Below are 24,202 nucleotides of genomic sequence, written 5' to 3'. Positions count from 1 at the left end.
AAACTTGACCCCCAACCCCCCTTCATAATATCACAAATATAGCCCCAAAATATTTTTAATTCAATCAGTATCCATACGTTTTTTTTAATTCTCCATTTCCTGGAATTCTATTAACGCCAGCAAAAATTTTTTAGATAAAATGCAGATAAAATAGGAAATGTCTGTTTTACTTGACAACACAAGGGGGAGTGTTCCGGCTACCAAAGTATTAGTAGAAAAACCATGAAGTGAATTTTATGGAAGTGGCGAGATAAACGAAAGGGTGAAAAGGCGATTTCGAAAGCCTTAGTGGATTTTCAGTGGATATTCGGCTAAATCTGAAAACACTGTCGCCTTCCCTGGAGCTCAGGACCTGAGCGCTTCAGCTCGCTTCATCCATCATAACATCTGCTACGCCTCCTCAACAGCTAGCTAGCTCGCAGAAGCTAAACCTTAGCTGAGGAAAAAAGGCGTTTCAATATTCCGGCTTACGGGACAGAAATTCCACTTCAAGGTAAGATTTAAAACAAACCTTTTATTTTGTTGCTATGTTTTTTTTAAGTGTCAATGTTTTGTGGTAAACGTCAGAGTCGCGCCGTCTCCCTTGACGTGTCCAACATCTGTATTTTGACAGATCATGAAGCAGGTGCTAATGCTAGCGCAGCTGCTCCACTTAAAGTCTGCGACAGTTAGCTTACTAGTTCCCCAAAACAACAACACTCTGTTTACTTTCTGACAGAGAAAATACATATATAAATAATAAAATATGATTTTTAACAGGTAACCTAAATATAAATTTCCTGTTTGAGGTGTCATTAAGTAAAGATGTAAACATTGCTACTATTATAGCTAAGTAAAACTCGTTAAAGTCAACAGTTATTTATTAGGACTTTTTAGTACAAAACAATATTTTGGTGGATTTAAAGTTTAATATTTATCCACAATTACACAATTCTGTAGTGAAAAAAAAAACCAAACTGTAAGCTAAAATAGAATAATCTTTCCTGTTTCTATTATTTTTTATTTAATTAATGTGAAAATCCAATACATTGAATCTCAAAACATGTTTGTGGAGAAAAACCTGTTTAGGTAAACATGTCTTGAAACTTACACTGAAGAGATTTAAAAAAGTTATAGTTTCCTCAAATATATTTTTGAAAAGGTCTAAAGCTTTTTAATTAGGGTTAAACAAAACCTTATACGAGTATCACTTATATATATAATATATATATATATATAACTTCTCTTTGCTCTACACTTTTCCAAGTTTTTCTCAAAATTAGCACACGAGCAGAAAAAATAAAAATATTATTGAAATGACTCCCAACCGTTTGCTCCAACTCCATTTGCTGAGGTGAAAGGCAGCACTGTAATCGATGTTATTTTAAAGCTCAATAAATGTTGAAAAGTGAGACTGGCAATTACTGCCATTATTTTGGAAACCAAAATGTTGATTTCTAAATATAAGTGCTACTTAAACATTTTATGAGGATTTATTAAGATTGGCCAACTTGTTGTTCCAAGATGGTATTCGCACTTTGTTCATATTTTGTTTTAAAATGAGCCATTTCCACTTTTACTCTAGTTTTTTTTAACTACAATTAGGTTAATAAAAACCTTTAAAAAAAAACCTAAACCATGTGCTTATCTAGCAATAAAAAACATTATCGGGTTGTTTACGATTCAAGTTGAAGTAATTCCATCAAACAGCCTTTTTCAATGCTTGTGGGGAATTCATTGTTTCTAAATTCTGTTGTATATTTGATATATTGTTAAGTAAAACTTCCTTGGTGCATGGATAGATAATTTTACTACTTTCTGGGGATTTTCTTCTTAAGATTAGTGTTCTTCTCCTCCTTTTGCAGTGTGAGAGCTTTGCTTCCTAAACCCACATGTGCTCTCAGAATTACAGCCTTATTACTGCAGTGTTCTTTTAGTCTTCTTTTGGAAAAAACTGTGTAAAGGTTTAAAGGGAGCTGTGGGAAAATAAGTGTGAATTTTTTACAGACCTTTCTCATCTTTTTAAGTGGGAGTTTTTTGTAGGGTAAAGATTTGTTTGTATTTGCGTTACATCAATCGTTTATTTTAGATTTTACAGTAAGCCGGTTAGGCTAAATTTGGACAAACATGATTTTGTCAGACTAAATCTCACTGTAGATCAGTCATGGATATTCATAATATGGGCAATACAGAGTTCTTTTTTTTTCATCTTACTTATAACCAAATCAGAAAATGCAATTTCTGATGTAAATGAAAGTGTGTATTGCTGCATGACACAATCCTGAAGCGGATTCTACATGAAGAAATAATGGTGGTGCTTCAAAACAACCGATACGTGTTCAATAAACTGCTTTTTTAAAAGGGGTTCCTCACCCGCGTGGACAGTTCTTAAACATCCTCAATGTGCAGCACTGCACATGCATGTTTGAAAGTTCTGCAGTAATGAAATCAGCATGATTCTGTGTAACAGGATGTAGCACTCCTATATTAGGATGACACTGCTTTCCAGTTGTTGTTTTTTTGGAGGGAGTTATAAAGTGCTGGAAGCTCCAGGATGTCTAGGGAGCTGACCACAATCATCTGTGTCCATCTCAGTTGTAATGCATGAGGATTGGACGAGCAGAAGTGGATAAACTGCAAGCAGCAATGTGCTCAACATGAACATAAAATACATCGTTTTTTATTTTATTTTAAGTTATTCGATTCTAGTAATCACTCTGCATTATATATATATTGATTCAAAAACAGATCCTGTACTTATATATATATAAACAAGTTAAGTTCTGAAAAAAAAAAACATGTTCTTGTTTGAAAGCAAACAATTCATTAGTGACATAAATGTATGTATCTTTATTGTTCTGGCTGATCTGGAGGTGAAAGAATGGATGTTTTTCTATCCGCCTTGTGTGTGTGTGTTAATGCCTCAATTAAGTCAGGAGATGAAGGATGACAGTGACATCCATCCCTGCACTACCAGGAGCTTATCGCTCACTCAGCTCTGCAGACGCATTTGCCCCGTTGATCTTTGAATGAAACCAGGGATCCTCCTCTGTTCCAGATGGCATTGTATTGGTATGTCTGTAGGACTGAGTCATTGTTGCTATTATTTCCGTGTATTGGCCCCCACAGGCTCTAATATATCCTTCCTGTCAGTCCAGACTTAACAAAGGTTGGATCATGTGATTTTTGTTATATCAGAAGCATAACGGGACTTTGCAGTAACAGACTTGGCCGTCTTTCTTCATGATGCTACATCAAAACTGGTACACTTGTGTTTATTTAGGAAGTTTAGATAAGAGGTAAGGTAGAGGTAAGCAATTCTGTGCCTTTGAATCTGCTATATGTAACAAGCAAACAGTATGTAGATGACTTACTTTCATTGTTTTTATTTATTTATATTTATTTTAAAAAAAATTAATAAATTAACAACAAATCTTTGACTTACTGGCACCCTTTGGCCCTACATTTTACCCCTTCTTTTCATGCAATGAGAGATAGTGGGAGAATTGGGGCATTTGTGGCTTTGGGAAATGTTCCTCATTTTCACAGCAAATCCATCTGCTAATTATTTCTGGCATCGCCGGGGTAACTCATAAGGTGTAAAATGAAAGAAATATGATTTAAAAAGGAAGAAAAAGCTGGAAGTAAATTCCTTTTAAAATTCTTATAGTTTATAGAATTATTCTTTTAAAGAGGGAAACCCTTTTTTTTCAGGATAATATTATGTAATTAGGTCAACTCAGATTTAAAAAAGGTGCAGCTAAAATAGCAATAAAGCTAAAAAAGCTCTTTTAAGATAAGAAATTTTAGTGCAAAACTAGATTTAAAATAACCCAACAACAAACAAACAAACAAAATTGCTGCTGATGACAAAAAATGAACATTTTTCTCACCTGCTGGTTGGTAGTATTTAACTTTAATAAAACTTCTTTTTAAGGAGCAATGCAAACGTTCCCCTAACAACCAATGCTTTATCAAAATAAGATTTTTTAAAAGCATTTAAAACCATAAAAGTTTAGACAAGGAGTAAAGCTGGAATTTACCATAAAGGTATTTACAATTATACAAACATCTTCACTAATTGGCTTAAATTACATTTTTTAAATATATAATTTTTTTCTTGTACAAATGTTTTAGTTGTATCTGTAAACACCTAAACTAAATACAGTTTTATTTTATTTTTAAATGTCATTGAAATTCCTATTGGACTCTCTGTTATGAAGAACCAGGATTTTACATTTTAATAACACGTTGGCAAAACAGATAGAGGTTTGTAATGTTTATCATTGATACAGTTAAACTGTTATTTGGTCAAAACCAAAAGTTTACCTGGTTAACAATGACAGAGGTTAAATGTTTCCTATAGGTCTTTACCAGGCTGGCACAAACTCCAGCTGCTATTTTGGTCCATTTCTCCAAAATATCTTTCAAGATCTTCTGATGTTGCTGGGCAACACCGATTTTCTGCTCCCTCCCTCCACAGATTCTCTTGGACTCATGTCCAGAAAATGATTAGACCGCTCCAGAACCTTGAAATATTTTTGACCTAAGCAATTTGTTGGCCGTGTGATGTTTTTGGTATAGTGATGATGAAAGATCCAGTCATGTTTATCTTCAATGTTCTCACTGACGGTAGGCGTGAAGAAGTCTTATTTGTGTTAACTTTTGTAATCTTCACAGTGGCTCCATTCATCCTTTCCCTAATACAAACCAGTCATCCGATTCTTCTCCTTCCCGTTGCATGATGTTTCCACCCCCATGCTTCGCAGTGTGTGTGGTGTTCTGGGAGACATTTTTCTCCCTGAAAGAATGGTGGGTAGCAGAGAGTTCTATTTTGGTTTCATCTGATCACCTTCTCCCAGTCCTCCTCTGGATCATTCAGATGGTCTCTGACAGACTGTAGACGAGTCTGGACGTGTACTGGCTTAAGAAGCGGGAGCTTTGAAGCACTGTAGGGTTTGAAACCATGATAATGTAGTGTGTTACTATAGTAACCTTTGTTGCGGTGGTCCCAGCTGTCCTCAGGTCATTGTCCAGTTTGCCCATGGAAATTTGGGCTGTTTCTTAGGATCCTTTGTACTCTACCAGGTGAGATCTTTCATGGAACCTGAGGTGGTGGGAGATTGTCAGTAATCTTGTGTTTCCTCCGTTTTTAATAATTGTTTCAACAGTTGGTCTCTTCTCACCAAGCTGCTTGTTTTTTGTAGATGGGCTCATCCCTGTCTTGTCCAGGTAAACAATCTTGTCCCCGGTGTCCTTAGAGAGCTTTTTGGTGCTGGTCATGGTGAAGAGGTTATAGTCTGACAGTTTAAGGGTTAATTTAGGTAACAAGTGGAGACCTTCTGATAGAAAAAAACAGGTATGTGAGAGACAGAATTCTTGCTTTTTTTGGTGCTAAATAGTTATTTTCTGCTCGATTATTCAAATATATTCTTTAAAAATCCTACTATATGAATTTCTGGACAGTTTTTGGACTTTCTGACTCGCTCAGTTGAAGTGTACCTATGATGAACAATACAGACTTTTCTCTTCTTTTTAAGTGGGACTATTTGCAGTATATCTGGCTGACAAATACGGTGGAGGAATACAATAGAAGGGATGCATGTTTTGTGGTTTGTACATAGCAGCTTTGAAAATCACCTAATTTTTTTCTCTCTTAAGTGACCATTGTCTACCTCTCACTTTTCTTCAGTTTGGTATCTCAGTGTGGAGGAAGTGCTAAATTCTTTGCAAAAAAGAGCCACCACATAGTTTTTAGGTTTGAAACAATGGCAGATGTGTTAGATTTCATAAGAACGCTGGGTTTTTCTTGCATGTAAAGTTTGATTCTGAAATTCTCTGTGTTCTCTTAGGAACCCTTCTGTCCAGGTTTCCATCTGATGGAGGAGTGGTTCTGTGGGAAGAGCCACCATGTTTCCTTGCCATGTGACCCCGTGGCCCTCTGCTGAGGCCCCAGCACCGTGTGGAAATCATGCACCCTCAGTGCAGCCGTCTCAAGCTCTGCCCGATCTGCTGTGCAGCTGTCCTGCTCCAAACATCCACTCTGAGACGCCATCCCCAGACCCCATGGAGTCTCTCATCGTGGTCACGGAGTATGAACCTACTGAGCCACTGGGGGAGCCTGAAGAAGAGGAGGTAGCATGAAAACGATTAAAAAAAACTAAGATAAATAAATCAAATGTTTTCTTGATCCTGAATAAGACAAGGTTCTTGCTTTACCTTAAAATAATGGATAATATTTACAATAATACACATTCTCTGAACTTTTTTTCAATATATAATTATAAAAAATATATTTATGCAAGACTGCATAACACATCATGTCAGACACACAAGTTTTTTTTATTCAAAGTCTTTATATTTCTTATTTTTAAAGATTTAACTCAAAGTAAAATACAGAGAAACAAGTTTAAAAAACAGCACATCAGTGGATACAGCTTTTATCAAGTATAAGCAGGATTACATCATAGGGTTTATGTTTATGTCTCCCTTTACAGGCCATAAATTGATTACAATACAGATAGAAATTTCGTATTGATTGAAATTGAATTATTCATTACTATTTAGTAATGTGGTTTGTGCTTAAAAATATCTAATTTGATACTCAGTCCAACATGAGACCAGTTTTTATACATCTCTAAATGCAAAAATATAATTAGAAATAAATGAATCAGTAAAATATTGCACCCTCTCTGAATTTTCTGTTATTTAGACTACGACATGTTAAAAATCATCTGACTATTATAACCTTAAATAACTTTTAGGTATTTCTTCCTCCATGTTCATACACATTAATGTGAGGGAAAGACATCAGTGGGGGTCTTAGATTAGATTAAAAAATCTAAATAATTTAGGATCCTATTTAATACAATTGCAGTGTTTCCACCCCTTGCAAATTTCCCCCCTAAAATGAAAATGTCAAAGGCTCAGAGAACGGCAAACAGCATGATAGCTCCTTTCAAGTACAATAAGGGTTCATATAGCATCTAGACTATTAAAGTCAATGACAGTAAAGGAAAAAGCAATGGTCTGGTTTATTTGGGAAAATATTCCCGGTGTCTTTAAAAAAAGTAAAGTAATTTAAACATAAAAACCCCCCAAACTGCATCTGAACCAAAAAATATAGTTTTTAAAATGACTGCAGAAAAGAGCCTTAGAGGTCATTTACCATGGCAGCATCCCACCCATAGAAAGGTCAAGCTAGCCTGTCTCACGATGGCTTTAACCCGGCACATGTTCCCCACTAGAGGGTGAACAATCCAATATTTGGTGACTTCTGCACCAACTGCGTCAATTGCTTCTCTGTCGACAAGAATGTTGCAGAGACATATTTGTGGCCATCTGTGCTGCACCCAGATCTCGGTTGAAATGGGTCACAGAACAATGATCGGGATCAAAGCAGCAAATCTGTCACAAAATCACAGAAAAAACACCAAAAATTGAGGTTTAGATTAAATTTGAAATCCAACCCAACTGGTGTCCTGTAAAACTTTAAGAAAAAGACATTTTTAGAAAATGTCAGCACAGCAACATTAGTGTTTGATAAATCAACAAGGGAAACCCCTTATTTATTACAAAATAAAGAAATCTGTTCATCGTTAGTAGTATCTTTTTTTTTCTAGCCTGTGGTTTAAGCTTAAGCTACAATTGCAAATGAAATATGGCATCATAAAAATAAATTAAAATTTTCATAATAAGAAGGAAACTTTTATTTTGTAGATTTTTTTTTTTTGGTAGCAATGCTTCTTGATTATATTTCCTCTCGTTTTGGAAAACCTGTTTTTCTTTTCCCGCTTTGACCTCGCTGTGACCTTTTCACAGACTTAACAGGTTATCATTTTTAGGTAGAGGTAGTATTATGGTATGGTGCTGCATGTTCTTCATAGTTATAGGGTTTTGTTGAATAAATAAGTCACTAAATTGCCAATTGCATGTTCCTTACAAATGTGACACAATTAGACAAGTTATAATGCTGTAAGATCTATTGCCAAGAATAATCCAAAACAAATTCTTTCATTTTTATTGGGGGGGGGGGGGGCAGTTATTTTTCTATTAAAATATGTCTTTATATCTGCTACGAATAGGAAAAACGTGTCAATCAGCTGATGCTACTTAATAATAACATTGTCTTTGATTTAGGACAAAAAGCTGGATTTTTTTCTATTTGATCCAATTTCTCTGATACCAAAATTCATACATCAGCCTAAAATTACACAGGAAGTTCAATATTTCACACCCAGCTGATTGAAATGTCTAAATGTTTGGTTGAGGACTGATAAAGAATAAATTTTCCTACAGTTGAGGAGTGAAAATCCTTCCAATGTGTTTTCTCAGATGGAACAAATGGACAGCTCGGCTCCTCCTGAGCCAACTTCGTCCTCCGCAGCTGTCCAGGCTCCATCCTGCGACCTGCTGTCCCACACAGTGGGTCGGCCCAAGGCCCTACTGCCCCAGAGCCAAGAACAAAGGGGCCGATTAAGCCTTTCTGACCGGAAGCTTTCGCTGCAGGAGCGCTCACAAACTGCAACGTCCCCTTGCAGCTCCCCCGGACTCAACGGGCGTTACATCTACCCATCGTTACCTTACTCCCCCATCACATCACCGCATTCGTCTCCCCGGTTGCCCCGACGGCCCACTGTAGAGTCCCACAGCGTCTCTATCACAGATCTTCAAGTATGAGCAACATGAAAATGTTTCATTCCTTACTTTACGTCCTTTACAATGAAATTGAAGATTATTTCGCTGTTGAATCCTTTCATGTTTTTCCTGCATTCACCAAATGAAGATTGATTTTTATTGTCTACGATTTGTAGAGATAGAGATGTAGTTACTTAAAAATGTGTCATATGCTACAGAAAATCCCAATTAAGTAATGCATTTCCAAACTAAAAGCATTTTGATGAATATTTGTAAGTTTATACTGCATTTCTATAAACCTTAGCGGTTGTGTGCATCTGCAAATAGATGAAGAAAAAATGACAGAGGCTGTGAGATGCTATTTATTACCATTTGTTAGTGGATTTTAGGGCCAAACATAACCTGAAGTAGGAAAAGATGCTTATGTCTTCAAACAACAGCAGCCCACTGCCACAGACCACACTTAGTGGATTTTAAGTTAAGGTTTCTTAGTCAGAATGGTTTCAGAGTGTAGCTCTGAGCCCAGGTATTCACTGAAGTAGACAGTTTCTCTCTGTAGGCAAAAGATTTTTTTGATTTTGGAATATATATTTGAACACCTTGTAATCATTAACTGTGAATTCTGCATTCTGTTGTGATGGATGATCTAAAATAATTGACACGTACTCCCTGAATAGAAAGCCACAAACTCCTTTAAATGGTAAATGGTGTATACTTATATAGCGCTTTTCTACCTTCTTCAAAGGCCCAAAGCGCTTTACAGTCACACACAGATTCACACACTGATGGTGGCTTCCAAAAGGAAATTATAAGTAGTGCAAACGTAGAAGGTCTCTTTAAAGTAGATAAAAATGGCTGTTCGCAACTGTTGATGCAGTTCAGTCTCTGAAAATCAACTGCTACTTTTTATTTTTTTCTCTCCACTTTTTCTCCTAGGATTGCGTTCAACTCAACCAGTACAAGCTGAAAGATGAGATTGGAAAGGTAATGTTCCCTTTCATCGCATTGCCTTCACCTCTCCGCCTACTTTCGTGTCTGTCAACTGACGCACGCCATCAAGGACGAGCAGTAGCAGCCTCTCATATCCTCTCTCCCGGCCGTCCTCGTTTCCAAAACTCTAGCCCACCAGGCCATGGGAGAGTTGGAAGATGGATGAGAGGCTGGTATAAATAGCGCTCTCTAAGGATCGTGTTCGGGCATGGTTGATACACGTGTGTGTGTGTGTGAGGGGGGGGGGGTGTTTTGTACCTTTCTGTATATTGATGGTTCACTAAGGCAGGATGGGAGGGTTAGTGACAGTAACGTGTGCACTTCTGAGCCCCTTCTGAGCCCCGTCCGGACAGTTCAAGGCTTTTAGGAACGTGGGAGAGCTTCCTGTAGTGAGATCATCTCTCAAACTGCAGGATGAGCTCTCTGCTGCAGTCTGCTCCCCCAGCAGGGACTAATCCTGCCCTCTATCCTTCTGTTTGGTTTTTTTTAGATGACTTTGTCTGCGCACAATGATTGGGCCCTACTTTTTCGCTCAAATGTCCTGCATATGGGCAAAAAAAGCACAAACTGAATAGTTGAAACAGAACAAATTCAAATTTCTCATTTCTTGCTTTAGTAATTGTTCTCTTTTCATTGTGAACCTTCATCCCACTCACATTGCTCATCATTCCGGATTTTGATTTGTCTAAAGTGGGTTTGCTGCTTTTTTATCCTCGTCAGTCTCAGTTGCCGGTCTTTGTTGTTTCCTTTCTCTTCTCAGGGCTCCTATGGTGTTGTGAAGCTGGCTTACAATGAGGATGACAACACATATTATGTGAGTTTCTTTCCCCACACGCACCAGATTAAACGCATCTGTAAAGGTTTGTTCTGTCTCAGGTTTACTTCAGCTATTACACTCCAACATCGCTAACTAATGCTTTAAAGACCCACTCCGACTTTCTTCAGATCAGAGGTCCTAATAAACTGCAGTAGTTTACTAGAAATTTGCCTTACAGTTGTGGGTGGGACCGTTAGTGTGGTGTAACCCCGCCCCTTTTGCTTTTCCCATTGCTGAGAACTCTGTTTACATGTTCTCCTGCTAGCTTACAGCCCCTCACACTCCCAGCCTAATATTACAGGTGCAACAAAAGTAGTGAGCAATATTGGAGCCATCCAGCCGTACAGTTCTGAGCCAGATTCAAGCCCAGAAAAGGAAAACCAAGACGTTCATGGATCTATTTGTCTACAAGAGAGAATGGAGTGGAGTTGGGAGACTTTGGTCCGCCCATCGCAGCTTCTGCTCCTGATTCACAACAACTTAAAGAAAGAAATGCTTAGAAATGAAAGTTTATTTGTTCCTTTCATGAAAATTGATGTCCAAATGTTTACATGTTTGTCTCACATGTTGAACATTTTCATGATTAGAAGGGAGCAGAATTGAAAAATACAATTCTTATAATTATCTGCTCCCTTTTAAACATTGCATCCATCACCTGTGCTCGGATTTCACAATATACAGTTCAAATACACAGTAAACACATTCCATTCATTTAATACATGCATTCCAAACATTCCATTCAACAGTCAAGTTTGTAAAAACTAATTTGTTTGGCTTTATACATCCGTTTAAATTAAATAATATTTTGACAACTTTTTAACTGATTCTCCTGGGAAATAAGAAAAACACCAAAAACATAGTTTTTTATCAGAGTAGGTCTATGTTTTGTGGATTTTTTTTTTCGACTATTCAAATAAATCAACTTCTTAAAATGAAAAATCTCGATAAAGCATACAAAGTGTCTTTTTGCTAGCAATTATAAAACTCCTCACTTAACGCGACACGCAGCCCTATTAAAATCTATCATGCGGCTTTCGTGATTGTTGAGGGAGATGAAGAAGAAGAACTTTGACTAATTGAGTGGATTTCCATGCGGGTTTGATTATTTACCAACTGATGTTAGCTACCGGTATTGTTTCTGCTGAGAGTGCAGACTTAATAACCGTTCAGCTTTTTAATCAGAGCTTTAAATCCCAAAAGCTGGAGACCCACTTTTACAGCCTTTAGGTATTTTTGAAAGACTAAAGATTTGCCTGTTTGCCTTTCTGTTCACCAATGATTGTTTTAAGATTTCCTCTGTTATTTAACCTAAATTCTGGTCACATATTTCCAGGTGTGTTGATTATACTTTTGGGTCAAATCTTCCAAACTAGAGCTGATGGGTGCAACTTTGTCCAACAGGGAATGATGGGAAAAATTGGTGGAAACATTTTGCAGTTTGTCCACAGCCTGAGGCTCATGAAACCAACATTTTAATGGAAACTGAACTGTGACGTTTTGAAAGTCAGTTTTGTTAATTTTCTTTTTCCTGGCTCACTCATTTTCCCCTTTTCTTTGCAGGCGATGAAAGTGTTGTCGAAGAAGAAGCTGATGAGGCAGGCAGGGTTCCCACGTAAGTAAAGGGGCAGATGCATTAAACGCTCCTGAGACACTATGCACACATGCTGAAGGTCACGCTCCTCCCCACCTGTCATCTTGTTGTGACGTTTTTCAGGAAGACCAGCTCCTCGCGGCGCCCGAGCCCTCCCTGAGGGTCCGACTCAGCCCAAAGGCCCGCTCGAGCGGGTTTATCAGGAGATAGCCATTCTCAAAAAACTGGACCATCCTAATGTTGTTAAACTCGTTGAGGTGAGTCATTTAACCATGTTAAAAGCTACCATTTTTGTCCTGTATGTTAAAAAGCTAAAGTGAAAACTTACATTTAATCAATGCAGCCATGCTCTATTTATATATCATCAGAATAACATATTCCTCTGGAGGAATGAACAGGATTGAACAGGATTCTGGGTAGATGTTATTGAGTATTCTCTCTCCCTCTGTGACTCTGTGCCAGGTTTTGGATGACCCCAGTGAAGACCATCTGTACATGGGTATGCTTTGGCTGGACTCTCTGTACTTCAAACTAGACAAATCTTTTTCAAAGACTGCTTTTGAGAAACCAGTGCAACCTCTAACTAACATTCATTTCTTCTGTGTTTTTGTCAGTGTTTGAGTTGGTGAAAAAAGGGTGAGCACAGCCTATCCTGTTGAAGAAATGGTAAAACTGCAATAATACTCCCTCTTGGTAGTTATGATTGCTAACTGATGTTTCTCCAGGGCTGTAATGGAGGTGCCCACCGATAAACCGTTCGGTGAAGACCAGGCCCGTTTTTACTTCCAGGATTTGCTGAGAGGAATCGAGTATTGTGAGTCCATTATGACCCTTTTTGCGCCCAGTCTGTTGATTAAAAGTGGTTTAAATGTGTGATTCATCCTTTTGATGAATCCCTAACAGATCTATACTGGTGGATTTTTAAATCATCTGAGTCACATTTCCGCTGTTTGTGAAAAGAGCTGTGAAAAAACAGTTCCCAGTATTTTTTACATTTATAAACGGGTGTGGTGTGGTAGTTACACACATACAATGAGCCCGCAAAATAATAAACCTGTAGCAGCAAACAGAAGTCATGATGCAGAAGTGGATGTGATTTTAAGAAAATGGTAACTATCTTTTTAACAAGACCGTTAAGTTTTGGCCTGTACATAGAAACACTTCAACTGTATTTTTTTGTATGGAAAGTAAGATTATGATCTTTAACAAAGGTTCACCTCAATATATTGTAATGTAACTGTTTGGTAAGGACAAAGGTAAAAAGTTTCCTGTTGTTCTGAACTGTAGCTTCTATTTAGGCCCATTCTTCCGTGCAGATCTTCTCAAGAGCAGCAATGTTGCTGGGCAACACCGACTTTCCACTCCCTCCACAGATTCTCTATTAGAATGAAGTCCAGGGACTGACTAGACCTCTCCAGAAGCGTGAAATACTTTTTATGTAGCCACTCCATCATTGTCCGGCAACCCGTTTGGCGCTCATTGTCCTGCTGGAATATCCATTGACATTTCAAACTCTATGCTTTCACTGATGGAAGGAGGTTTTTGCTCCAATTTTCTCCATTCATTCTTTTATTAATATGGAACAGTCGATCTTTCTCCTTCGCAGAAAAGCAACACCAAAGCATGATGCTTCCTCTCCCATGTTTTACAGTGGGTATCTCCAAACCTGTAATCCTATGATTATCACGTCAGACCTCTCTTATCATTTAAATGGAACAAAGCTGCAGAATTGGTGAATGCCAGATGCTTTTTCCCACCGTAGTAACCTAATCAAGGGCCACTTATAAGGCCATACCAGCAAGTGAATGTGACTATAAAGATCCTAGATTATATAATTGAATCGACCAATCATAATAACATTTTATATAAAAAGATAATAAACAATGTGATCAAAACTGTAAACTGTAATACAGCCATGACTGTATTTACAGCCACATGGCAAAAACAACAACTATAGGTTTCTACTTTTGACTGTCCATATTGTTATAAAACAGCTGTTTTTTACAGTTAAAATGATCCACAGAGCTTCCAGAATGACTTTTTTTTTAGTTAGAGAATCGCATGTGGTTGCTAGGGGTAAATAGAAGCTACATATCCTGGGATGTGAGGCCCAAGTTACCATTATTGTCACTTTGTTCAGTTTTCCTCCAATAATAACCAATTGGCTTTTTGTACTGGGAGCTCAAAGTTCATTTGTAATCATTATCACATTGTGACTGTTAACTTTCTTGGTTTTTTTTAACAAACTTTTGATCAATTTTAAACCTTTTTTTAAAAAAAATATAGGGTATTTTAGTCTATTTAATGACAAAACTGAAGCAAAGAGCAAAAGAATAGGATTATGGCACATCTATCAGATATCTGCATTTAAAAAATATATCAAATAAAATCTAACAAACAAGATAAACGTAATACAAATTCATGTAAAAATAAAGGAAGCCAGAAAATGAGAACAAGTTTTGTTACTGTTATAATATAAAAACAGTTTTCTCCCAGTGAGAATTTGATTACAGAGCAAACAATGAGCTGTAAGTGTATTATCGAGATCTCTTCTGTCATGTAATTTCTGTTTGCCTTTATGCCAGTGCTCCATCTGAGCCACTTGACTCTCCCACCAGGCTCATTTCCCATCCTCCCTGTGGCTCCCAATGTGCTTCAGCTCAGAAGCAGAGCTTGCACTCAAGTGTTGTTTCGGAGAGCGGTTATGAGGCTCAGCAACGAGGACACATAAATAGTCTGGACTCATTAGAATGGTTGTGCTCCAAAAAAGAAATATGCTCGTTCTAAGTCAAAACTAACTGTAAATGTTGGTGAAGAGGAGATAAAACACAGCTTTTACTGCCAAGCACATTGCACTTTATTTTTACTTAACGTCACCATTTGCGTGGACTGAAGGTGTAATCTTTCTGATGATCGGAAATATTGTTGTTTATTCATCTCCTTTCGATCCAAACATCCTTCTTCATGACTGCAACAAAGGATTTATTCACAAATAGAAATTCAAAAACTCGTGAGTGTGAAAATGCTATTTTGAGAGCTGTTTTCACAGCTTTCATCTGGTGTGTGTGTGCAAAACATGAATAATTACCCCAATGCTTTTCTGAGCAGAGTTCCTCAAACGGGATCTTAGTGTAATTCTGTTTTTCAACAGTACATTATCAGAAGATCATCCACCGAGACGTGAAACCTTCTAACTTACTGGTGGGGGAAGACGGTCACATCAAGATTGCAGATTTTGGAGTCAGTAACCAGTTTGAGGGATCGGACGCTCTGTTGACCAGCACGGTGGGAACGCCCGCATTCCTCGCCCCTGAAGCACTTTCTGAAACCAGAAAGAATTTCTCTGGGAAGGTGAAGAAGCTCTTTGGCGCCATCTGCTGTTAAGTGTCAGGATGAAGCAATGTTTGTTTTTTAGTATCTTCACTTTTTAACATTTTAGAAGTCCATAATATCTACACACTTTATTGTTTTTGCATCAAATTAAATGTTAGATCAAGTTAGTTAAACCATTTTTAACTCTGTTTTTAAGGCTTTGGATGTGTGGGCCATGGGAGTAACTCTCTATTGCTTTGTCTTTGGAGTGGTAAGTGTGTAAGATCAGCTGCGTAAGTACAGTTGATTAAGTGGGATCACACTGTTGTTTATCACAGTCCATGCGTCATTTTTATTCACAGTGTCCATTTATGGATGAGCGTATTCTCAGTCTTCATCAGAAAATCAAGACGCAGCCTGTAGGGATTCCTGAACGGTGAGCTCTCTTTGTCGGGTAGTTTTGGCCTCGTTTGGCCATAATTTGAGGAAATGTGTATAATTGCAATGACTAATGTTGAAATGCGGTTTAATATGTTGCTGGGTTGTGTTTCTTTGTGTGTCAACAGTGCAGACATATCAGATGATCTCAAAGATTTATTGTTCAAAATGCTGGAAAAGAATCCAGAGACCAGAATAACGGTGCCACAGATAAAGGTGAGCAAGACCTGTAGAAGTGTTGAGAACATTGGCTGCATGTGAATGCCAATGTTCTGACACTAAGCCAAAAATAAACATGGTAAAAGAATAACTGGGCTACTGCCCTATATATGTGCCTATTTTAGCTGGATTAAGTTCATATTTAGGAGTTGAAGTATCTCATTTGCAGGAACAACAAGCAACTTCCTTTCTTGCAGTTTGATGACTCTCCATCAACTGAATTTGTCTGCTGTAAAAAACAAAGAAAAATCTATTCATCTGTCTTTCTTTAAAGTAATTTTTTCTATTTTATAGATTTTGTTAGATTTTAAGAAGTTCCCAGTGGGATTGATGAAAGCTCAACTTTGTTGAATTCATAGAACTAAAAATGTTTTTCAATACCCAATGCAATTGGTTTTGAATAGAAGTAAGATCAAATGGAATAAAACCCTACCTGTTCCACTTGAAACTGGATATTTTTAAGGTTAATTAAAAAAATAAAAGTTTTTGAGTAAAATCCAATCCTTTGTCAAATTGAAATTGAGTTCCACTATTTTGGAAGTCATACTCAGCTTTAAACTGTATTTTTAAATTTTATTAAAACTGGACATTAATAGCAAACTAACAAGCTAACAGATCCACTTGAAAACTCACAGTTTTTCTTGATTAAGAATATTTAAGTAAAAGTATGTTGTAACATTATGGTCCAACAAAAGAGTTGTCTATCTGGTCAAGAGTTTCTTTTGTAAAATTGTAAAATTGTGCATCTTTTTGTCATCCGCCAGTGATTGTTATTTTAAATAAAACTCTTATAAAAAAATAAAAAGATAAAGGTTTATGAAAATATTTCTGCTGCCTAAAAATATTAAATGTCAGATAATCCCATCCAGAATATGCTCGATATTCACAAAATAAATCAGAAGACATTTGGTTTAGTTTTCTAGTGTTGTAATGTTTGACCTATTTATTTTTCTCTTTTCAACTTTTCCTTGCTTCTGCCTGTGTTTATTGGAATTCTTAATGGTTGAAGTGTTATATAGTAAGCTGCATCATGTGATCCTGTGAGCCTCTTCTTCATCGGGTTCAGTGCTGAAGATGGGACTCCATAGGTTAATACTGAGCTCTAGGTTTATGAGGAAGTGCGCCACGATGCCATGCATAAAACAATCCCCCTACAGATCTGCTGTAAGGAAACGGCCCCAGCATCATCTGTCTGTTGTGTGTAGGTGCACTCATGGGTGACGAGGCACGGTGCCGAGCCTCTCCCTCCTGAGGACGACAACTGCTGTACGCTTATTGAAGTCACTGAAGAGGAGGTGGAGAATTCTGTTAAACACATTCCAAGCCTGGCAACAGTGGTAGGTTCTTCACTCTCCTCCTGTCTTAAAGACTTTTACAAGCAACGTATGGATTATGGGGTCCATTAGAACAATCTTCCAGGGTCTGTATTTTGATTTGGGAACCGTTGACCTTTTCAGTACAGGAAACAGTTTTTTCAGAGAGAAAGGCGGGGCTTCAGTCTATCACAGCACACTTTGAATCACTTTTTATTTTAGTTATTTTCTTTCCCTCCTCCTGGTTCAGAGAATGCATTTTCTCCGCCTAAGAAGCCTGAATGGGCATCAGTGTCATTGCATGCTGGACAATAAAGTTCTGTAACACAGCTATAAATAGATGATGGGCTGTCGTCACCATGCAGCTGCATAGTTAACGTAACGTGATAACCAAACCCTCACCTTCTGTTCCAGAATTGGACGCAAACTAGGGATGTTGCAGTTCCAGCAAAAAATGCAGAAGGGAGTGATTCCCAAGTCAATAAGTCCCCATGACGAGCACATTTACAGTCTAAACTGTTGTTTTGATTTCATTAGAGCTGATTGGCAGGTGAGTGAACCTGATAAAGATTCAAACTTGACTTTGCCCCGCCCAATTGTTATTTTTAGAACAGTACCGGATTGGACGACGTAAACTCTGGTCAGCGTTTGTTCCGTGTTCAGGGTCCAAAGGGCGACATCAGAGCGTATCCGCCCAGTGTTTACATATGTGTGGTGAGAACACGAGGTACTACTTAAAATAAAGTCCTAAAAAATGGAAAATACCGAGTAAGCGAAACATTGAAGATAGAGATATATTTAATCTACACATGACTTTTAAATTATAAAATAGAAACAATATTTTTAATAAACAGTACAGGTATACAGAAAGATTCAGGTAGACTCCACCCACTTCGCTCCGCTTTTTTATTACATGAAGTTAATATTGATATCAACATATATACCAAACGTTCCTAATTCAGTATATTTGTAAAATCTTTTTCTTAAATACTTGTGCTGTTTTGTTTTTGGCATCTCCTTGCAGATCCTGGTCAGAACCATGCTTAGGAAGCGCTCCTTTGGGAACCCCTTCGACTGGGGCCGGAAGGAGGAGCGCAGCAGTTTGTGTGCTCCAGCACAAACTCCCACGTAAGGATTGTTTACAGACACTGAGACCTCTGCATCGATATCCGGAGGCTGTGAACATAACAGTCGTTTATTTCCTGGGAGCTGTTTGGAGGTTTTTTCTTCCCCATAAACATTCGGTTTCCCACTCTAAGTCTAATGAAGGATCAATGAAGGCTGTTAGCAGATTATTTTGTTCCCCCCTTCCTTCCTATCCTGCTGCATTCAACATACCCAAATAAGGTGAACCACAGTTTTAGCCTGTTTAAAGTTTTGGACGGCTGGCCTGACATGAGCAGCAGCCAGTTACAACCACAAGGATTGTGTTTGTAGACTCATGGAGGTTTACTTTAGTTTGTACGGGTTCATTTAAACTGTCAACGCGAGTGTTTAGAGCCGTACAAACTCATCCAGATAATGCTGCATGTTCATTTTTGCTGATGCATAAATGCTGGCCACAAACTGCACAAATGTAGTTTAAGTTAAACCATGAATCATAATTTTCCTTCTCCTGGAGTTCATTAATCTAACTGTTCTTCTTTATTTTCAACAGTCTGTCCTCTGGATCTACTGCTTCCAGCTTAAAAATCGTTTCCCTTTAACACATTTACCAAATCTTCCAGTGACATTTTTGAAGAAAAGGAAACTATTGATGCATCATTTAACTGTTTATGCTGATCTTGGAGACTTGAGGGGAACACTTTGTGAAGTGCATATTGGTATCAGTCTTTCAATCTAACAATGGGTAACTCCATCCCTCCCACATCTCAAATGTGATACAGGCAGTTGCATTCACAAATACAAAAGATGTAGGAGACAGAAATACTTCTTGAACGAGTCATTTTTTTAGCCAAAAAACTGGGGTTTAATGCTCCCTGAAGCTACAGTCACTCTGGGAATGTGAGACACATTCAAGAACATGGGTTTTTGTACGCGCTGTTCACACCGGACCGTCGCTACTCGGTACTATCGCATGAACTCACAGTTGGACGAGGTTCAGTGGGAAATGTCGGAGCGGTGCAGATCTCGTAAATTTCTCGATCTTGCTACAGGCCTTTTTTTATTTTATTTTGAAATACGAAAGACTTGGTGTTGTATAATTCCATCCGGGCACAAACTGCAATTGTTCATTTCTCCTTTATGATCAATATTCAAACAGTTGGCACTTTTATGCTTTGAACAGGACGCTACCCATACGTTTTGTCCGCAGTGACACGTGTACGCGAGAGTTTTGAACACAGACTTTTCGTTAAAAGCAGTCTCTCAAACACGCATAGTTTAAATACTCCAGCTTCATTCTCTGAGGCGTGTAATGACAAAACACGGACGCCACAGCAGTGCAGCGTGTCTTGTGAGTTCAGGCCTGTAAGCTGCCTGTTTTCTTGAACTGCTCAAACTTTATTTTAATGGGGGGAAAGAATCAGTATCAATTTTACTTTTATTTTTTTCCTCCTAATTTTTCTTCTCTCTTCATCATCCATCACCTCTGCACCTGCTACCCAAATTCTTTCTATTTTGGTTCTGTTCAGTTCTCTCACCACATACATTGCTCTTGTGTTAAAACAGAAACGTAAAAACGGTTCCTCAGAGTTCAGGGGCCTCATTTATAAAACTTTGCGTAGGATTTGCGTCAGAAGTGGCGTACGGATGAAACATAGGACGTGCGTACGCACAGAAATATTCGCATTTATAAAACCGTGTGCACGCACATCCTACGCATCTTTCCCTTAATAAATCACAACCAATTCTAAATGCAGTGCAGCTTTTGCGGCTTCATGAAACGCCCATAGTTGCCCATAAATAGTCTGTGAAACGCCCACAAATGAATATTCATTGATTGCGAGATCATGGCAAACACAGAGAGGAAATGAAAAAAACGTAACTTCACTCAATGTGAAGTAGAAGTTATCGTTGGCGAGGTGGAAAAGAGGAGAAAAGTGTTGTTTGGAGGGCACAGTGTGGGCATTACTAATGCCAAAAAGGCACGTGAGGAAGTCGGAACCGGCTCATAAGCCACTCGTCCTCGTTTTCCAGCAAGTCTTCTTGCTGTCTAAAGATGCGTTCACTCCGAATTCTTCCATTTGCCACATCTTCTAAGTGCGCAAGATCAGCCGTTGTGCGTCATTATTGTGATGGGGCATTTTATTTTCCATCCATTTATTGCATCTGACAAGCTACAGATGTCGGTAATAATCGACGTGGAAATGGGAAATTGTTCAGCGCAAATGTAATTTCTTGTCCATCTTGTGCCTGTATAGATGAACTTCTGAGTGCAGCCTCATGTGTGTGTCTTCTCAGGAACCCAGTGAGTGGTGAGGGTGTGAGGAGCGTGAGCCTGCCCTACGTGGGAGAGGATGAGGCTCTCTCCTGATAATATGCACAGTGGCATCGTCTTGCCTGCGACAACACAACTCCCCTTTACACTCTTGTGAACTGGCAATCTACAGACTTTTTGTTTTGTGGAAGGTGGGAACATAAATTGAATTCCTCATCTAAGGCACTTTGTCATCCACTTGTGAAAGAGCTGTGCATCAGCGGTGAAACGTGGGACTATCCCACAGGGACCTTCAAGGGGTTTGATCCCCATACCTTTTGGTTTTTGACTCACTTCAAACTTGTTATCCTGCATGCAGCTGTGGTCCCAGCATGCTTCGTCTCAGGCTCTAACTGTACAGTTTCAGGTGGAAGTGTAGTTCATCTTCTCGTGTTTCTTTGTCTCTACTTGACAGTACCTTCAGGTACACAGGGCTTGGGAACAGGGAGGCGTTGATGGCTTAAGTGTAGGGATCTTTGCCATCACCGTAGCAACACTCTTTAGAAGAGAAGATTTCCTAAAGATCCACAGGCTGAACATCCTTCAGAGTCCATGTTTTGTAAAATATATCTATTCGGACTGTTTAAGTCAAAATGAAGGAAAAAAGGGAAGAGAAAAACTGTTTACTCCATATTGAATGCATGCATTTATTTTCTCGATGCAAATACTACATAAGCTATTTATAAAGATCCACAATTTGACCTTTTTCTTTAGGGTCCCACAATCCATAGAAAGCTTTAAAATATTTGATGTAGTGTTTTGTGAACAATCACATTTACAATTATTTCATCAAGATGGTAGAGAAAAACAGCTTTTAATATTTTTTAATAGATTTATGATGACTTTTTAGGTGTTTGATATCACTTGAAACCGTCGGGCTGCAGCTAACTGAGTATTAAATGTACTGATTAACTATTGCACATAACGAGAAAAAGTATTAGTGTAAAAACAAAAACTGTAAATTATTTCTTAAAAGTTTTTATTTCACAATTTATTTCTTTTTAGACACATGCATTATTGTCATTCTACTGAGAACCAGTTCAGCTGCATCTCATATTTGGTTGAACTTTTCAAAGTAGAATACTTTTACTTTTTTTTACCTAATAATTTGTCATGTCAGGTTTATATCAATTCTCAAAAAATTAATATTTTAGAACACAAAGAGTTTTAATTGTAAACCTTGGGGGAGAAAAGATGTGCACTGACTCAAAACAGAGAAAGGGAAAACAGTGCACATTCCCTTATTTATTATGCTAATCTATGCATGACAGATCCACAAAAAATAGTCATGTTGTTAAAGATTTAAGCTAGGCGACAAAAAAAAAGATCCTTTAGGAGGACCTTTTAATTTTTTTTTATTTACATTGCAAATAGTCACCTTCTTTTATTTCTCTATGCTCCCCCTTTTGTTGTATTTTATTTTGAAAGCTGTTGGTGTAAATAAAGTTACGGGCCGTGTCTGTAGTTCACACTGTTTTGAACATTTTTCTTTTGAAAACTATTTGTCCACTTCTGTGCTGACTGTATCTTAAAGGGACTCTGTGTTTTTGTACTTCTTTCTGTGTTTGCATGTTACACCTGCTGTATGTCTGTTTCTACGACTCATACTATGCACATGATGCGTCTTTGAGGTGCCATGGTACTTCCTGTCTGATTGTACAGTGAGAACACTCAGAGGCTGTGTTCACCTAATGCTTTTTTTAATGGAAAAAGAGACATGAAAAATGTAGAATGATAATGTTTAATAGTTAAATTATTCAGAGTGCTAAGTGACACTGCCTCACCTCTTTTTTCATGTACAATAAAACTTTACAGACTTTGAAGGACACATTGACTCTCTGGCCTGTTGAGAGCTGCTTTTTAGATAAGAGGCAGAGAAATAAATTATAGATGAAAAATCTACTGAAGCATCATCTGGTTTTATTAAAAGATTATAGTTGAAGCAAAAAAAAAATTGTAAAAATTTGTACTGTAACAGTTTTTATTAGTATTCCTGCCTTCATTTCATTGATTTTTGCATCTAAAAAAATGTGCAGGATCTGTCACAATGCATGCCAAAACACTGTATCGTCAATGCATGAGAGGTTCTTCACGACAAAATGAGATGTAGACATTGATCATTCTTCTCATTCTGTACCTTGGTCTTCAGATGAATAAAAAACATGACTGCCTTTTCTATAATGTGTGTGTTTTTATTTGATCCTTGATCGAGTGTTTGCAGTTGCAGAGGATGTCCACTAGTGTGCGTTGTTTACCACAACATTTTCTTGACGCTGACAAGAGGACTGATGAACATTTTTTCTAGCTGAAAGAAACAGAATTCGAGTTGATGCCTGAAAAAAATCAAAGCACTTGAACATCATCTATGTCCAGCCCTGACATTTGCTGATTTATTTACTAATTCTGCTGTATCTGTTTTATTTTAAGAGCTTTTTTTTATAACCAAGGTGACCAGCATACATTAGAGTCAACCATAGATAACAAAACAGATACCAAGTATCGAATGAATCATTAAAAACCTAAAAGAGTTAAAGAAGGAATTAAATTGTTAATGTTTGTCAGTAAAATGTTAATTAAACACAATGCTTCTGTATTAAGACATTGAATAAAATATTGTAAAAATGTACCAAAAAAGATACAATAATCTAAGATTAAAGCCAAGATATTCAACAGATGACATAATGTTTTATTATTAAAAGCAAAGAGACATTTGTATCTCGTTGTAATTTATTCCAGTTTCCAGCATACTTTTAAAAATGGCTGACAGTTTGCAAAAAGCTGTTTTTTTGGTTTCAATCATATACCATAAAATGCATCTTTAGATATTTCATTACATTGCTTTTGCGTTGATGTATTGTAATGATTAAATATTGTCCCTTTAATGTTTTCTAATAAGAAAGAGGAATAGCTTAAAGTCAAATAATTTTGTTTTGGTTATTTAATTTTGTACTTGAGAATGGCACACATAACTTCACTCATGTCCTTTGTTTCTTTACGGATGCCTGTCCAGCATTTACTGTTTCCTGGGGGCGACAGTGTCACACTGACCTCGTGCAAATTTATTTGCACTGCAGAGAAATCCCTGTAGTTCTTTGCAGTTTGGAGGATTTGTATCCAATGAGTTATAAATAAAATAAGATCATAATAAATGATTTGGAATCCTTGAGTCAGGTGTAGGTGGATTAAAATCAGGGAACACATTTAATTTCATTATATTTATGAGACCAATATCTACGCTTTTTAATTGTATTTTCCTTGTTGAAAAATGAAACTCAAAACCATGCAGCTGTATTGACGTTAGCCTTTCCCTACAAACTGCAGCAAAAATAACCAGCAGGCAGGTGTAATACATTTGAGCTCTAGGTGGTTGTAACCACACATTTTTGCTTACTACAGCACAATGTGATGAACAATATCTTGTTCATTACAGAGCCCTGAGGCAGCGTGCAGAAGCTGTTTCAGATCTTGAACTGCTTGGTCCCTTTTGC

General features: G+C 37.6%; 1 protein-coding gene across 1 annotated transcript; it reads left to right on the top strand.

Annotated features, from left to right (window-relative positions):
• Window positions 1-162: 162 nt before the first annotated feature.
• Window positions 163-22,892, top strand: LOC101173723 (calcium/calmodulin-dependent protein kinase kinase 2). Its single transcript, XM_004074971.4, has 17 exons — window positions 163-493; window positions 5,832-6,114; window positions 8,314-8,652; window positions 9,553-9,600; window positions 10,367-10,420; window positions 11,984-12,035; window positions 12,138-12,271; window positions 12,477-12,513; window positions 12,629-12,650; window positions 12,740-12,828; window positions 15,166-15,365; window positions 15,544-15,597; window positions 15,689-15,762; window positions 15,893-15,980; window positions 17,189-17,320; window positions 18,321-18,424; window positions 20,699-22,892. The coding sequence occupies exons 2-17, from the start codon at window positions 5,890-5,892 to the stop codon at window positions 20,769-20,771; spliced, it is 1,725 nt and encodes a 574-aa protein (XP_004075019.1). The 5' UTR covers window positions 163-493; window positions 5,832-5,889; the 3' UTR covers window positions 20,772-22,892.
• Window positions 22,893-24,202: the final 1,310 nt, after the last annotated feature.

Source organism: Oryzias latipes, chromosome 12, assembly GCF_002234675.1.
Source record: "Oryzias latipes chromosome 12, ASM223467v1".
NCBI lineage: Eukaryota > Metazoa > Chordata > Actinopteri > Beloniformes > Adrianichthyidae > Oryzias > Oryzias latipes.
Note: the sequence above shows the minus strand (reverse complement) of the source record. Positions and strands in the feature narration are given on the sequence as shown.

Coding starts and splice junctions, on each gene's coding strand:
- LOC101173723 (XM_004074971.4), top strand. CDS start 5,890: ATGTTTCCTTGCCATGTGACCCCGTGGCCCTCTGCTGAGGCCCCAGCA. Junction 15,366..15,543: donor GAAAGAATTTCTCTGGGAAG/GTGAAGAAGCTC, acceptor TCTGTTTTTAAG/GCTTTGGATGTGTGGGCCAT. Junction 17,321..18,320: donor TTCCAAGCCTGGCAACAGTG/GTAGGTTCTTCA, acceptor ATCTCCTTGCAG/ATCCTGGTCAGAACCATGCT.